Genomic DNA, 17,509 nt, shown 5'->3' on the forward strand with positions numbered 1-17,509 from the left:
TTTCCATTGTCAATAATTTTTATTTTACTAAGAATGAAATGGTCCACACTTTAACATATAAATAGCTCAGTCTAACAAATAAAACTTACCTACAATGACAACAGTGTTAGATCTTAATATGAAAGGTGGTGCAATATGTTCTAATTTGTTGAAAAAAAACATTTCTGAAGTGAATTTCAACACTTTCTTAAACTCAGCTGAAAGCAAGATTTTGACTTTCAGGACACTGTTTAAAGATGCCTCAGGAACCCTGGACAAAAATGCAAGATTTTCTCCTCTCTTCAGACAAGACAGTAATAAACTTTCAAATGAAGACATGCTGAAATTGTTAGCAGATTTCAGGAAGTAAGTTTAATGTCCCCACTTAAATAAAAACAAGACAGCAAACAAACAAAACCAACACAACGCAACTGTGCCCTAACACTCTGCCTTCCACCGTCCCCACCTCCGCAAGCCCCACCATTTTTTTTGTTATGGTCCTGATCTGGAGCATCTTATCTTTTGATATGTGTATTTATATGTTTTTCACTTCAAATATAGAAGTTATTTAGATATAATCAAGGCCTTCAGAAAAGCTACAGATCTTTGCTGTGTTTGGTGAATTAGGAGGAGTTAGGGAAAAGTTACTGAGTAGAAGACACATTTTGTTAACTTCCTGATTGTTCTTCCCCTTAGCTCTTCTCCCAAGTTTGCCCCAGTACCATAGATACTTATCACTGGCCATTGAGATTTAAAAAGCTTACTTATAGCTCCCCTCTTTACTGCAAATAATAGTGAGTTGATGCAAATGATAGCTGACAAACAAAACTTCTTGTGCGTTTTTAATTTTGATTTAAAAATAAACTTCATGCTTTTTCTTAACCTTTTCCACACTTGTGAGTGGAAAACCAAGCCTTTTGGTTTGGGTTTGTTTTTTTTTTTTTTTTTTGAGAGAGAAAAATTTTAAAGGAGCAGAAAACTCTGAATCTAGGCAAAAAGCAAGACCAGATCAGTCATCCACCCCCAAACCACCTTTCCTCTCGTACTCCTATTTCAGGATATTACTTTTGCCTCTGTTTCCTATTATCTGTTTTCTCTGGCATCTGGCAGTTTTGCATTTAGCCTGACTTTGAGGTTTTTTTTCCTTCCTATAGACCTGAAAAGATGGCCAAACTTCCTGTTATTTTAGGAAATTTGGATGTTACAATTGATAATGTGTCACCAGATTTTCCAAGTAAGTATTAATAAACACTGTTAAATGGACATTCAGGCTTTTACTTTTCAGTTCTTTATTGTTTTTTTTAATGTATTTTCAGATTATGTTAACTCATCCTACATCCCCATGAAACAGTTTGAAAACAGTACCAAGACACACGTAACGTTTGAGATAGAAGAATTTGTTCCCTGTATACCAAGACACACGCAGCCTTTCGCCATATACAACAATCATCTCTATGTTTATCCAAAGCACTTGAAATATGATGGTCAAAAGTCTTTTGCAAAGGTGAGTACAGGAAAACTGGGCATTCTTCTTTCTCAGGTTTGGCTAAATTGTTCACGTATTATATTTCTGCAATGATCCCTACAATTAAGTGTTTGGGGTTTTGTTTTTTAATGCTGCTTTAGGCCAGAAATATTGCCGTATGCATTGAGTTCAAGGATTCTGATGAAGAGGATTCTTTGCCTTTAAAGGTTAGTCTTTTGATTTTTGTGAGTCATAAAATAGTGAACAGTAGCTAACTAGTACAGTAGTACTGGATTAATTTAGCTAATTTGGGATGGTGGCTTTCTGTCCTCCTTTTGCCTTTGTTATGAGGTTAACTTCTAGATGATTTGTTTGTTTTTAATATAAAGGATTGCTAAAGAACCCTCAGAGCATTTCATTTCTTTATATCTTCAAATATTCCAAGGATAAACTTGTTCCAAACAAGGGTGGCTTATGCCTACTCCACAGGAGGAATTCAAGTTAAAACAGTAAAGCGTTAGATCAAGTGTAGAGCCAAACTCTGTGTTTGTTTATGAGCTACCACAGTGTGTAAGAGGTGACTGGAAGGACAGAAGTAGAAAAACGTGTAGGAACCCTGAGGTGAAATCACAGTGTCAGCTCTACTGCACAGCAGGGAGACTACTGATCATGTAATCCCCTGATCTGTGCAAAGGAATCAAGTTAAATACAAGTTCAAATATTTCAAGTACTAGGTGAAACAGATTCTAAGCTGAGAGCAAAAGAGGATCACAGATGTGTTTTCCTTTTTTTTTCTTTTTTTCCCCTCGTTTTTTTCCTTTTTTTTCTATTATTAGTGTATCTATGGTAGGCCAGGTGGGCCGATATTTACTAGAAGTGCATTCGCTGCTGTCCTGCATCACCAACAAAATCCAGAGTTTTATGATGAGGTAAGCTACCTTTCTAAGGTAACTTTTACTGCTTTAGGTATTATGTAAGTTTCAAAAAATGCAAGAAAATATTTGAAGATTGCGAAGTTCTTCTTAATTATAATATTTCAGTTAAATTTTTGTGAGTTTTGTAAATGGGATTCTCGATCTTGCCTCAAATAACATAAATGCTGGAATTGCTTTTTAAGTGTGCAACAAATAAGGCTCTTGTTGAAGACTTCTGCAAAGATTGTGATTCTTTGCCTTTCAGATTAAAATAGAATTGCCCACTCAGTTACATGAAAAGCATCATTTGTTGTTCACCTTCTACCATGTCAGCTGTGATACTTCAAGTAAAGGGAGTACAAAGAAGAAAGATGTTGTTGAAACACAAGGTTTGTACACAAATACTTTGCTTTCAGTAACTGCTGGGGAGTTTTCATGAAGTATACTTGTCTGGCAACCCAAGATTTTTGTGATCCATATGATGCTTTTTAATTACATAGAGTCATAGAATAGTTTTAGTTGGAAAAGACCCTAAAAATCATTGAGTCCAACCATTAACCTAACACTGCCAAGTCCATCTCTAAACCATGTCCCTAAGAACCTCATCTACACGTCTTTTAAATTAAAAGAAATATTTAATGAGATCTTTCAGTCTGTATAAATGTTTCAAATGTTCTTTTAGAACATCTATCAAATGTGTGTTTTTTCAAACTCAATGACAATTTATTTGCCTTTTAAATTATTTTTATCATTTGAGTCCAAATCATTTGGCCCTTAAAGTAACATTTTTTGATTTATTAATTACATATAACTGTACAGTAAGACTTTTGTAAGAGTGTATGTAAAGATTCATAACTTATTTTAAATGAGTTGCCTTTCATGTTCCGTAGTTGGGTATTCTTGGCTTCCTCTATTAAAAGATGGAAGAGTGGTGACCAATGAGCAACACATTCCAGTGTCAGCAAATCTTCCGTCAGGCTATCTTAGTTATCAAGAAGGGGGAATTGGAAAGGTATGTTATATAAAATCTTTAAAACAAAACAAAAAAAAAAATGTGGAGAGAAGGTTTAGTTGTGATTCCTCAGTCCAGTAAGATTTAAGTAATTTTCTAGTGGAAATTTTTATTCTTTGATGGTTGAAATGGAGTGCTTTGCAAAAGTTACACGTGACTTGGAGGAAACAAACAAACTCGAATGGAAAAGGGAGATAAAACTTATGACTACATTCATTTACAAGAATTTGAATCAACTTGTTCTAATATAATTTTTTGTTTAAATTGTCAAGTGCTTATTTCTGTTATTACTAAGTTGATGTACTTAGGAAATGTTTGTTTCATTTTTTATAGTAATAATTAAATAGGTGTTACAGTAATATTTTAAACATATTAAACTATTTTGAGTTTATGAAGATATGCAAATAATCTGAAGTCCTTTACTAAATTTTTTTTAGCATTTCATGCTGTCTCCTTTCAGTAAGTCTTTTATTCCTGAAAAAGTCATCTTCTCACATCTTGATTTCTGTGATCTTTATAATTCACTACCAGAATTTATGGTTGTATCTTTCAAAGCAGAAAGCTTGCAAAAAACAGTAACGAGGAGCATACAAAATGTAAAATGTGATAGGGGATTTGACTAAGAAAATAAAATGCAGAGACAAAATTGAGTCATTTTGGAGGAAGAGACCTAAAATCAACAGCAAGAGGTGCTGCTCTCCTCCTATTCTACCATCTTCTCCTTTTTAAACTCTGCTGTAAGCTTTCCAACCATCATCTCCTTCACATCTTTCATCTTTTTACATCGTAGGTGTATTCTTTATGCCTCTGGTGTTTGTTTCTGCTCATGCCCATGGGTAGAAGGTTAGGACCAATATGGCTAGTTGTAGATCTAGCAGTAAAATCTCTCTCTAATTGGTATCAGGGTAGACAGATGAGCATTCCCATTCTCAGTTCTTTGGAAATGGGATGGGAAGGAAGCACTGGCTGCTACCTATCAGTGACCTATGCTAAGGTTTAGACTTTGTCAGTGTCCGTGGAATTTCTTATGTTGTTTTTTTCTTTGAACACTAATAGATACTTTTCTCTAGTCAGGCATTTCTTTGCAGAGGTGTAGGGGAAACATGAAATCTGTGACTTACCGAGAAGCTCTTTCATTAGCCAGTGAGGAAACGACTGTGGGACTTTAAAAAAAAAAACACAACATTTTAAGTTTCATAAATGCTTTTTTTAATATTGCCTGCATAATTTTCCTTTTCTTTTATGACTTTATTCATTGCACACATTTCTTCAAACTATTATTTAAAAAAAAGGTGTTGTTTGTGGTACTATAATCAAATTATTTTACTCTAATATACCGCTACATTATTCTACTTTTCCTCTACATTTGTGCATGCAGCATTCTGGTCCTGAAATTAAATGGGTAGATGGAGGCAAACAACTGTTAAAAATATCCACTCATCTGGTGTCAACTGTGTATACACAGGTGAGTTATAAAACAAATTAAACTAGAGAAAGTTTAAAGAATAATGCATGTTTGTTATAGGTATATACAATATTGGGAAGATTCTTAAACTCATTATGCTGATCTCTTACTTTTTTTGTCTCTTGAATACTCTGAATGGTATCTCTCTTTCACATTAGCTGTGAAAAACAGCAGATCTTAATTGGAAGTTATTCAAAATGTGAGCCTTTTATCTAACATTGTCATTCATTCCAGTCTGAATTTTCCTGTTTGTTGTCTATTTACTGGCATGTTTAGAAACCAATGAGTTGTGTTATAGCTGCTCATAAAATACATATTATGCTTGATTGGGATAACTAATATTAAGTATGCTATTTTCTGCATATCAGTTGGTTTGAAGCAAGTATATGCAGTGGTTTGTATAATAGGTATTCAAAAAATCACTGGAAATTTCTCATACTGGTTAAAAAAGCCCCAATGTTGCATATAGACTAAATTAGTCTTTGGAATAGTGCACTTCAATTATTTTTGAACATTGAATCTATGGACACCTATATGGATTCCTATATATATAAATGTGTTCTATTTTGGATGATGGATAGTAATGCTAGATATTTTTGTTCTTCTTGTCTTTGACAGGACCAGCATTTGCATAATTTTTTTCAGTACTGTCAGAAAACGGAGTCTGGAGCTCGTGCACTAGGAACTGACCTTGTAAAATATCTTAAGGTATAAAATGGCAGTGAATAACACATTATATGATTTATTTATACTTTTTGTACCAGAGTGTCAGTGTCAGCTTGCTGTGGTGTACACAGGTAGTCTTTTCATTGAAGCATTACCTAGTGTGCATTTCAATGGAGAAGTACAAATTACTACTTCTAAACTGCTTTTAATAAAACCTAATTTTTATCCCTAATTTATCTTAATGGAGAAAGTATTTACCAAATATCAATGTTGGAAACTATTCTCAATTGCTTTGTGTTCGTATTTTGAGTAATTAACACCAAATAGTGCAAGCAGTGTGTATTTTTGGAAAAAGACTTGCAGTAAATTTTATGGTTGCAGAATTTGTGATTTAAATGCCATTGTTTCAAGGGAAGTGACAGTATTACTGCTTTCTTTTAGAGCCTTCATGCTATGGAGGGCCATGTGATGATAGCTTTCCTGCCCACTGTTCTAAACCAGTTGTTCAGAGTTCTCACTAGAGCAACTCAAGAGGAAGTTGCAGTCAATGTGACAAGGTAAAGAATTTTAAGTGCCTCATGGAGTTTAAGTGATGTCTGGGTTATCATCTAAATCTGTAACCGAGTAGCATTTTTGCTATTGCGGTCATAGCTTTCTTTCTAGGCTTACTTGGTTTCTGACTTCTGTTTAGGGTAATCATCCATATTGTTGCGCAGTGTCATGAAGAAGGCTTGGATAGTTACCTGAGATCTTATGTCAAGGTAGGTAAAAGTAAATTAAATATTTTCTCTATTTTTTTTTCTCTAAAAAAGAGTATATTTAAATTTATTTGCATCTGCTTAATTTCAATCATTTCACATTATGGTGTAATTCATATTGTATTCATGTTTTCCTCCCCAAGTATGCTTACAAAGCTGAACCCTATGTTGCTTCTGAATATAAGACAGTACATGAAGAATTGACTAAGTCCATGACAACAATTTTAAAGCCATCTGCTGACTTTCTCACAAGCAACAAGCTACTTAAGGTATATCTTGAACTATACTTCTTACTGTATGTTCATATCTGGGCATGACTGAAGAACAGGAACTAATTGTATTGAAATATTGAATGCATATGGCAATTTTACAGAATGTTTTATTTTCTCTGCAGTATTCATGGTTTTTCTTTGATGTCCTGATAAAATCAATGGCTCAGCATTTGATAGAAAACTCTAAAGTGAAGGTATGTCAACTCTTGCAAAAAACTCCATGTTATTCTAAAGAGAAAATTTTAATGTCTCTTCTGTCTCCAAACACTATTTTTATTGCATATTATGAGTAGTTTTATATATACATGGTTATGATTTTTTTATATAATAACCTTATTTATAAGAAAGGGAGGGGGAAAAAGCAAAGCAGTGGGAGAAATCGCCTGCAATATTATCTAGAAAAAAACTACAGGGCTAGATTCAACATTATTATAAAAGGTTAAAATCCATACAGCAGACCAGTCTGTGTAAATCATCAGACTCTTCAGTATGAGTAAAATATGTGGGCTTTTTCCTGAGCACTACTGTAGCTGTTCTGTAAAATTACTCTGAGAACAGTGAATCATGCAGTTTACAATCCTTCTGTATGCAAGATTTAGTATCCATATTTAATTCCGTGTTATTTCCTATGCTGGAAGGAGAATGCTAAAATTTTAGAAGCAGGCATTTTTCTACCAACTTGTCCTTTAAGTAGTGTTTTTCTTACATTGGTGACAGCTGTTCAGTTTACTCCTGTATTAAATCTTGAAAGTAAAGTTTCAGATACACTAAATAGTCTCAACTGGGTAACATATCGGGTTGATCTGAAATCTTTATCAGTATTTTCACAGTGTATTTAGAACATAAGTGGAAGTCTGAACATGGGAGAAAAAACATAATTGTTTGGACAATGATCAGGAAAAAAATCTTTTGAGTGCTACACTTAATACTTTTTTGCTGTGATATGATCAGTAGAATTTCAGTCCCAGTTCAACTCACTTTAAGTGTCTGGGCTTTTCTATTTCAATAGATTTCATCGATTCATTTTTTGTTTAAGAAGCATGTGAACTCCATGTGATAATTGGTCAAATTAATTTTTATGCTCTTCACTTTTTTTTCCTGTTTCATAGTATCTGTTCAAATAATTCAGGATATGTAAACTTAAATTTCCATTGTTAATTTGGTATTCCTTGAGGAAGGAGTTTGTGCCTCTTTTCACTCTCCGAATGGAGTATTTCTTATATCATCCCACTAGTCTGAACTTACTGTAATCAGTTCAATTAATTCTATTAATTTAATTAATCCATTCAACTGAAATGAAAGCATAATCTTATAAAGCAGACATTCTTATTTAAAGCTGAAAATTTCTGGAGACTTCTGGAATTGAATTTAAATTTTATGATTTAAAAACTATATTGAAAAAACCTCAAATAATGTTGTTGGTTTTGGTACTTACCTGACAGTTCTGGCAGTACTTTTTATTTTATAGTATTCAGCTCTATGAGAAGATACAGTTTATCTAATTATAGAATGTGGTGCATCTGGGCAAGCTTTTTGAAACATGGTGTGTGTGAAACTTGTATAGCTGGAGGATGTTTTCTGTTGGATTTGGTAGGTGACACTCTGAAAAATAAAAACATGCTGGTTTTGCTGGGCTAAACAAAGTTTATATAATTTTTCGTGACTTTAACAAACCTACAGAAATCCTCTCAAGTGTGGAAACATCTTATTTGTTTAAAAAAAATCTTCAAAGAAACCACTAACTTACTGTCTTGCAAACCAATTTCCTTAATTTAATTATAACTTCCTTACAATAGGGATTACATTTTTAAATGGAGGTCAGATGGTGGATAAAAATAAGTACAGTAGAATATCATCCTTTTAAAAGCAGGAATCTGTGTTAAACAAAAAACAAATGCAATTCCATTTTCAGAATGACTCAGCCAGTGTGCAGGTTTTTAGTATCCTCTCCCAAATAATCTATGTCTCTCGTATAGTATGATATTCTACCATTGGTGAGCATTCACATTGGTACTAGTTTTTATATATATATAAATATATATATGTATATATATAATCAATATATATACATTAAAAAAATGTGTATATATATATATATAATTTTTTAAATGTATATATATATATACATTTATTTCTTCCACAAGTGCTATACTAACTCATTTGCTCAAAGCTAATGTGTCTTTACTGACTTGTGTAATCATAATAAGAAATTCTATTTGGAAGCACCAGCCTGTACATCTGAGGAACAAATTCAATTTAATAAGGCTTTCATTTTAGGGAAAACAAAGTTGTTAAAGGAAGAGTGTGTCAGTTACAAATGCCTGAGACTGATTTGATTACCTGGTGTTATGGAAATACAGTGTGAATTGGGGGAGGGGTAGGCATAACTATTACTATGACTCAGAAAGACCTCCATCTCTTTGTCGAAGTGACCTAAGTAACTGTAAGAGAAGGCACTGGTGGTTTTTTTTTCAGTAGTAACAACTGGTAGCTGAGATCTAATGGCCTCAGGTTTGCTGTACTTGAATGACTGAGCAGTTTGTTTCGTGATTTACTGTATGCTATAAATTACATGCTATATAAACTGTGCTTTTTTGAGATTGATTTCTAACGGTTGTTATAAGTAAGCTTAGGATTTTCATTAAAATGCACCAAAAGATGTAGGCAGGAGACAATTCAGTGTATGTTTATATTTCTGAAAATTGGTCTAGGTATTACGACCTTGCTTTAAGTGCTATTTTACATCAATATGTTGCATCAAATTTTATCTATTACATGGGGTTGTGAGATCATATCAATTCTGAAAAAGTCTTGTTCATTTTAAGTAAACGTTCTGCCCTACAAAATTCTTCTAAGTAGGCTAAAAATTTATAGAATTTCATTTTAATGAATGTTTGCTCTACGTCTTAGCAGCATGATTGTATACATGCACTTTGTAGAAGGTGGACTGAGAAAATACTGAGCATGGAAAGAGCATGGCTCTTTTCAAAGAAAGTACTAATTGCTAGTTGCTTTTTATTTCTCATTCCAAGTTGTCAGAAAGAGGTAGATAAACTACAAAAATGTGATCTAAATACTGCTGGCACTTAACTATGAGAGAGCCCGTTTCATTTCGGAAAATAAGGATGCACAGTGAGGTTTTTTTATAGACTTAGTAGGTTCTGTAGCCATAAAACTTTCTAGGATGACAACAGTTCATGCAAAGATTTTTGGTAGTTTCAGTGCTGCACTTTGAAAAATGATTCTGTGGTTTTTGTTAGGACTTACAGGTATAGAAGCATGCAATAATTCTACCTGAAGACGAAAAAAACCCAACCCAAACCAAAAACCCCCAGCTCCAAAACCCTAAGTTTGATACTGGAAAATACATGTCTGATTTATATTGATGTCCCACTCTATTTGAAGTGTTCTGCATGCTTATGTGCACTTCTAACACAAACCTTTTGATTCTAGTACTTTGCTGTGAGTCACCTTGAACTGCTGTTTTTTCTCATTCTTCCGCTGCAATAACATGAAGTAAGGTTCATAGCCTGTAAACTAATGGAGTGACTTCTTATGACAGATTTTTTTTGTTGTTATCTCCACATTTTGTGTTAAAAAAGGCATCTCCACTTTTAGAACTAACCTCATTGTCATCTTCATTGTGACATGAAAGAGAAGGGAGCAGAACTCACCTCTTGTTTGCATGTAACCTCATTCCTGTTGATTTACAAGCCTCTTAAATATCAAATAATTTATTTTGCTAGCTTTTTTTCCTCTCTTACTGGGTAAAGTAATAAATGGAACATGCATTCAGGTATTTCCTACTTGTGAGATCTGATTATTTTTATAGCAAGAATTTTGTAGCACTTTTAAAAATATTTAATTACTGTCTAACAAAGACTGAGTTACAAAAGTATGGTAGGACACTGACTGGCATACCCACTAACATAATTGTAATTGTTATTTCATTCATGAGTACTGTTGATATTTATACAGGGATCTTGTTCAACCTTTATATCTATTTTTAAAACTACTTTAAAAATATAGAACTAGAGACCTCAGAGTGCAGTTCAAACACAAAGGGAGCAAGTTGTGTATCGATTCGTACAGGGCTTTGACAATGACTTATTCTGCCTAGGAATGTTGCATTCAATACAGTTCAAAAAACTATTTCAATAACAAGGTATTCAGCACACTTTGATGTTTTGATTTCAGTTTTCAGAAAGAAAAGACATGAGGTCTGTACAGTTGAAATAGTTTTTTGTCAAGGTCAATTTCCTCAGCCTCACACCACCTGTCATTAAGTCCCTTCAGACAAAGACAGAATCTTCAAAGAAGATTGTAATGTGTAGAGAAATAACAGAGGTTCTGCAGTGCCAAAAAGCTGAAGGGAACTTAATGACCCATACTGGTCAGGATGTACAAAATCATTGATGAAGATAATATAGGTGGTGAGTGGAAAGGAGGAAATCATGAAAACAAGGGAAATCTTTTAAGTGAGCGGCAAACTACCTAAAAGCAAGGGAAAATGGTTCTGATTGTGGAAACTTAACAGGGAGAGTAAGATTCTGAAGCCTTGGAAGAGCAGAGATTTGAAGTCACTGATGAGCAAGAGAGAGAAAGAAGCGTGAGTGAGAATTTCTACAATGGAAAAAGCGAGTTATTAAAAATATAGTTGCAGAACAGCAAAACCAGTTTATTTTACAAAACAGGAAAGAAAGTCTGGTAATGCAGTTACTGTATGTGAACCAGCTGATGTCTGCTTTGGAAAGGAAGATAGGTAAATCAAAGGATTCCCTTTTATTCTTAGCTTCTGTTGTCAGGTTTATTGTAGTATAGAAAAATATTAATACATTACTTTTACTAACTTTTATACATGTGCTTTTCTCATCAAAGACTGCCTTGCTTCAATTCTAATAACAGATGTTAATGCATGTTGTAATATTTTATTTTAACCAAATGCTCTTTTTTCCCCCCTAAGTCTAGAAAGTTCAGGAAAATTTTAAATTTAAAGAAAATTGACTTTAAATGACAAATGAGAAAATTTGAAAACTTTCTTTGTCTCCCCTCTCCCTGTTAGGTTATTTATATCTTTTCTAAAGTAAATTTTCTGATATATTTTAGTGTTATAAACTGTATTAAATATTGTGTCTGAACTTGTTTGTAGCTGTTGCGAAACCAGAGATTTTCCGCTTCCTTTCATCATGCAGTTGAAACAGTTGTTAATATGCTCATGCCACACATCACTCAGAAGTACCGAGACAATCCAGAGGCTTCAAAAAATGCAAACCATAGCCTTGCCGGCTTTATAAAAGTAGGTAAACAAGTCACTTGGGCTCTGTGATAACTTGTACAGTAATACTGTTTCCTCATGGATTTTGAAGACTGTTAAATAAACAAACTCATATAAAACTGAATATGCATAAAGCTTTTTCAGTATAATTTTACATCCAACTTAAAATTGAAGTATAATCGTGTCTTCTGTAATCACAAGGATATCTGTTCAAAAGTTAGATATTTTTTAAATGTATTTCTATTTTATCCAGAATGTACTTTGATTTTTCTTTTTTTTTCTCTCTTTAAAAATATCATCTAGGTTACTTTCTAATCCTACAAAAGCTTCATGCATTGAGTAGTGTCTTATTTGCTTGCATTTTATGTAGACCCTTTTAGTGCCTTTTCTTTTTCAGCCACTAAGATCCAGTAGGGAGAAAAAATGATGAGAAATAAAATGGTAGGTAAAGCTGCTAGTGGCATGTATTTTTTTTTTTCTATCAAGAAAGAGTTCTTCTCATCTACTTTTTATTTGCAATTGATTTACATTCTGCACTCTGAGGGAAAAATTGGTTTTCATATATGTATACATATATTTATTTTGATGGTTTTATTGGTTTTATATTCAAACTGAAATATCAATAATGTATTTTGAAAATAAACTTGTTAAATACAGAAATATAATTACTGAGCACTGAGACAGTACTAAATCAATTCTGTCTTTGTTTTGCTTGTTTTCCTCAGAGGTGTTTTACTTTTATGGATAGAGGCTTTGTTTTCAAGCAAATCAATAACTACATCAGCTGCTTTGCCCCAGGAGATCCGAAGGTACTCAGTGTTTTTTAAACAAACTATATTTAGGAGTTGCGACTTCTTGATGCATGTGGATAGAGTCCTACATTAACTTCAGACTTCTTCCCAGTTACATTAAAAGTCCTCGTGTTACTCTTTCTTTCATAAAACCACCTTTTCATATTTTGGTTCCCATCTTCAGGCGCAACTTTACCACCTCAGAGCATGTGTATTGCGAAAGTGGTAGAGGGTAGACAGAGTGCAACACTAAGCAGAAATTTAAACATGAATGTGAGAAATGCTAAAATTGGAACAGCTGACATCTGATAAGTTTCTGTACATTTACTGTAGTGGTGAAAGCATGTACCAGATGTCCAAAGAATTTCTTCCGTGGCTCCAAACTTTTCTTACATCAATGCATAATATACAAGTAAACTTAAATAACTTTGGACAATGGGAACAGTAAATAGAACTATATCCAGTTGTCAAGTACGAATTCTGCTGGAATTATTATATTACTGACATATGGAACTTGGACAAGTCTATATCCCTCATACTGCAAAACTGAGAAATCAGCCTTTTGTCTTAGAAAGCTGTTTTAATGTGTTATTCAAATCACTGCATCAGTTGTTAATTTATGCTTCAAAAATTGTTTTTGCAGACTCTTTTTGAATTCAAATTTGAATTTCTCCGTGTAGTCTGTAACCATGAGCACTACATACCTTTGAATCTACCAATGCCATTTGGAAAAGGCAGAGTTCAGAGATACCAAGGTAAATGCTTCCAAAGAAGTGTATGGTATATTTCCTAGATGTCACCTTTTTATTATTAGATGTGTAGACTGTGTTACTTGAGATATTGGAAACTTTGAAATTGTTAAATAGAAGCCTAAAGTTGTAATCCTTTCATTTAAACTTAAAGAATTGTTTAGGTAGTAATCTATCCAAAGTAGTCATTGAAAGATATGGTAAACCATGTCCTTGACTCTGCCTCCCTTTCCTGCTATGATTATGAAGTTTACTTTTTTCCATGAGTTAGCTTATAATTCACTGGCTGCAGAAGCCTGCAGCACTCCTATAGGTAGGTGTGTTGCACTGTGAGGCTTGGTGTACTTTTTTTTATGTACCCATTTTAGGTTAAAAGGGACTTCAGTAGACGTGTAGTCCAACTTCCTGCTCAGGTCACCTCAGGCCTTCCCTTCTCTAGATGGAATAAGTTCAGTTCCCACAGTTTCCCTTGATAGGGCATGTGTTCCAGCCCTCTACCTAACTTGGTGGCCCTTGAGCATATGGACTTAACTCCATCCACAACCTTGATGAGGGTGCACTCCATCTCCTCTTTGAGGTCTATAAAATAGTATTAAGTAGTATAGGCCCTGGAAAACTCTTCTTGTAGCTGGTTTCCGAGTAGAGTACAAACCGTTAACCACGAGCCTTTGAGCCCAGTGATACACCTAGTTCTGCACATTTAGGTGTCTGTTTGCCTCGACTGTAATGTCTCAGTTTGGATACAGTGACCATGTGGACATCCGCTATTCTTCCCTTGTTCACAGATGTAATATGTTTATTGTAGAAGACGGGTTAGTCAAGTGTGTTTTGCCCTGGCTAGATCTATCTTGGCCATTCCTGGTCACACTCTTCTCCTTCACTTGCCAAAAAATGCCTTCCAAGAGGACTTGCTCCATGACTTTTCGCAGGGTCAAAGCGAGACCCGTAGTTCCCTGGGTTATTCTTGCCCTTTTTCGAAGATGTGTGCAATGTCTACCTTCAGTCATTGTAATGTCCTAATTATGAGAGACCCCTAATCACCATGGCTTAACAAGGATGATAGTGAGTGGTCTTCCCATTATATCAGCCAACTTTATCAGCATCTCATCTGGTGCTGTGGATTTGCATGATCGGAGATATCTCAGGAGATCCCTGACCCGATCCTCATCTGCTACAGGTAATTATCTTTCTTGAAACTAGTCTCTAGATGAGGGGTGTTAAACTCATGTAGGAGTAGTTACATTTATACAGTCCTAAAATTACATTCAGCCCTTTGAAGGTGATGATGAGGCTGATGTGGCCCCTAGTGAGAATGAGTTTGACACCACTGTTCTAGACTCTTAAGGCCTGGGTACAGTGGCAGGGAAGGATAAGCTAACAAAGGTATGGAGTGCTTCAGCTTTATCCAGGTCCACTGTCTCTAAATCACTGTTCCCATTCAGCAAATATTCTGTGCGTTTCTTATTCAGGCTTTTAATGTTAAAGTAGTGGTAGAAGTTGTTTGTGTGGCCGTTGATGTCTACTATCAGTTCCAGTTGTACCTGAGCCTTGGCTTTCCTGTCACTGTCCCTGCGTACTTCATCAATGGTTCTTTATTCCTCTTTTGTGGCTTGTCATGAATACTGTGTTTAGGCCACCTGGGTTATTGGTACATCTAGCCTTGTGCCAAAACAAATAGTATGTTAGCTATTGCATTTATGGCTGTGAAGACACTATTAATTTCTTCCAGGCATTGAACTATAGCAAACATCAATGAACCAGAGGTGAGGAAGGTACTTTTACAAGTAACGAGTAAACCTGCCTAACATTTCTATTTTTGTAATGATTTTTTTCTGACATTTTTATTCACTAGACTCTGCTGGCTTAGTAAAGTTGAGCATAAGTAATTAAAGCTTTCATCAAGGTGGCAGAACAAAGTTTGGGAATGGAAGCTGGACCACTGCGTAGAACTGATTTCCGAGTTTGGCTTTTTCAGCTTCCAGGAGTGTCTTGGATAATAACAGGGCATAATTATTTCCATAGAAAAGGGACTATGAGTTGTTAGTTTAGGGGATCCTAAGAAAAGAGCAAAACCTGATAAAACAGTGTTTCTGATTACACAATAAAGAACAGTGTAAAATGGTGCTCTCCGGTAAACTAGGAGTTTAGCCAGGAAAGAAAACCTTTATTCAAAGTATTTCTGGCTCTGTTTGCTGTTTCAGACAGAAGAGATCTCAGGTGACATGGTTGGTTCTTAAGTGAGTTACAGGAGGCCTGTAGAATGTCTGTGCTGTTTTATCCCTTTCTTTCTGACTTATTGGATTCCCTTACTGGAAGAGCTCTTTTTGAAAAATGAAAGCAATTTGAGATTAGTTTTTCATTATTTTATTGAACAATGGCAGTGACTACGAGAAGGTCTTGAACACCTCCCCAGATGGAATTTTAAACATATATACATTCTAATAAATAGAATCTTCAAACTAAAGTTTCCCTTGAGCTGTCATTTATTCAGTACATAAATGAACTGGATTATTTTATTACACAAAAAATACTCCAAAATGGGAGCAATTTGACTTTGCTCTGTCAGATGTGCTGGGGTTTTGTGTGTGTGTCGATATAATATCTGTGTATCTATATAGGGCTTAGTATAGATTTACAGTTAGTTACTACTAGATATTAACTGTTTTATGAAATAAAGTTGCTTCGCAGTCTCTTCATTACACTTTCACTACACACCGCAAATTTTTGGGACCATCTTCTTAGAGAATATCAATGAACCAATATCACAGTTGTTAGCAGGCTTTATAGTCTACATTCGTAATAGATACATGTGTAAGATAATGGAGAAGGAACTTAAAACTTCAATACAGAAATAAAAAAACTTCTTAATCCATGTTTTGCTGCAGTTTCTCAAATTTACTAACCTAGGATTGAACCACAGACTAAAATTAAATTCTGATTCTACCATGCAACTAAATTCCCGAAAGATAGAATGTGCACAACCATTGTGCACTACTTGTGTTTTCAGTGCCTGAATATAGACATGAAATTTGAATTTGGAGCAATAAGATGCTGGTTCAAGTAAATTTAATGACAATACTTTTGAATATTGGACAATATTTAAAATATTTTTTAAAAATAATGTCTTTAAATTTCTACAGCTTCTGTTGATTGAATATACATAATTGTTTAATAAATGCTTAATTATACAGTGAATTGGGCTAGGGATAGATTAAATAACTACGATTGTTTATTTTAGATATATGAATATAAATGAATGTGTCGGTAATGTTGGATACATTTTAGTTCAACCTTAAGTTAATTGATAAACTGGTTTAAATCATTCCATTCCTTACATAGAACTTATACCTTACTTCTAGACCTTCACCTGGACTATTCATTAACCGATGAATTCTGTAGAAATCACTTCTTAGTGGGACTGCTTCTAAGGGAGGTGGGCAGCGCATTACAAGAGTTCAGAGATGTGCGTCAGATTGCGATTAGCGTGCTCAAGAATTTGATGATAAAGCATTCTTTTGATGATAGATATGCTTCCAGGGTAAGTGTATTGCTGTGCTCGTAGTACAAAATAATGAAGATTAAGTGTGCACATATGCAGAAAGTTTTCTTTCTTTCACAACAGAAGTTGATGATTTGTAGCAATGCTATTTCTGTTCAAACTGTGATGAAAATAAGTATGAAAATTGCATCTAAAATCAATGTGCAAATCCTGTATTTTTACCAAAGTGTGAAAGCACCTTTTAACATAATTACATGTGTATATTACATTTTAGCACAGTGTAATTTAACTGTTGTTCTTAATCCGATTTCTACAGACATTTTTAAAGCTCTTATTTTCATCAAACAGTAATTTTTAATTCTTAATATTTGGAAGCTGTCCTTACATCATCTGCTATATGCAGAATAAGAAAACTGCAAGTCATGGTAGTAAATTTTCAGTGTTTTCCAATTTTCCTGACTTCTTTTTAACATCAGCTGTGCTGTGGAAAACTCAAAGTTTTAATGGAAGATATAATTAACTTATCAAGATAATGTAATATTAATTGACTTGGTTAGTCTTAGCTAAAATCATATTAATTTAGGGTTTTTTCTGCTTTATATTGAAACAGTAAATAAAATTTACTGACCTTCCGTAAATTTGGATGAAATACGGTGATGATCGC

At 34.2% G+C, this 17,509-nt stretch overlaps 1 protein-coding gene across 5 annotated transcripts in view; it reads left to right on the forward strand.

The window, feature by feature from the left end:
• The window catches only part of DOCK9 (dedicator of cytokinesis 9), a gene marked incomplete at both ends in the record, with an annotated part of 103,442 nt that overhangs the window by 47,685 nt on the left and 38,248 nt on the right, over positions 1-17,509 (forward strand). For all 5 annotated transcript variants that reach the window (XM_080341218.1, XM_080341220.1, XM_080341219.1 and 2 more), the window contains 17 exons: positions 223-345; positions 1,134-1,213; positions 1,296-1,483; positions 1,606-1,671; positions 2,281-2,373; positions 2,624-2,747; positions 3,249-3,370; positions 4,749-4,835; positions 5,454-5,543; positions 5,943-6,058; positions 6,193-6,262; positions 6,403-6,528; positions 6,654-6,725; positions 11,681-11,827; positions 12,532-12,615; positions 13,241-13,352; positions 16,706-16,884. In XM_080341218.1, the coding sequence (XP_080197344.1) occupies positions 223-345; positions 1,134-1,213; positions 1,296-1,483; positions 1,606-1,671; positions 2,281-2,373; positions 2,624-2,747; positions 3,249-3,370; positions 4,749-4,835; positions 5,454-5,543; positions 5,943-6,058; positions 6,193-6,262; positions 6,403-6,528; positions 6,654-6,725; positions 11,681-11,827; positions 12,532-12,615; positions 13,241-13,352; positions 16,706-16,884 (1,879 nt within the window). The remainder of the gene's footprint in view (positions 1-222; positions 346-1,133; positions 1,214-1,295; positions 1,484-1,605; positions 1,672-2,280; positions 2,374-2,623; positions 2,748-3,248; positions 3,371-4,748; positions 4,836-5,453; positions 5,544-5,942; positions 6,059-6,192; positions 6,263-6,402; positions 6,529-6,653; positions 6,726-11,680; positions 11,828-12,531; positions 12,616-13,240; positions 13,353-16,705; positions 16,885-17,509) is intronic.

This window comes from Nesoenas mayeri (genome assembly GCF_963082525.1).
Source record: "Nesoenas mayeri genome assembly, chromosome: 1".
Taxonomy (NCBI): Eukaryota; Metazoa; Chordata; class Aves; order Columbiformes; family Columbidae; genus Nesoenas; species Nesoenas mayeri.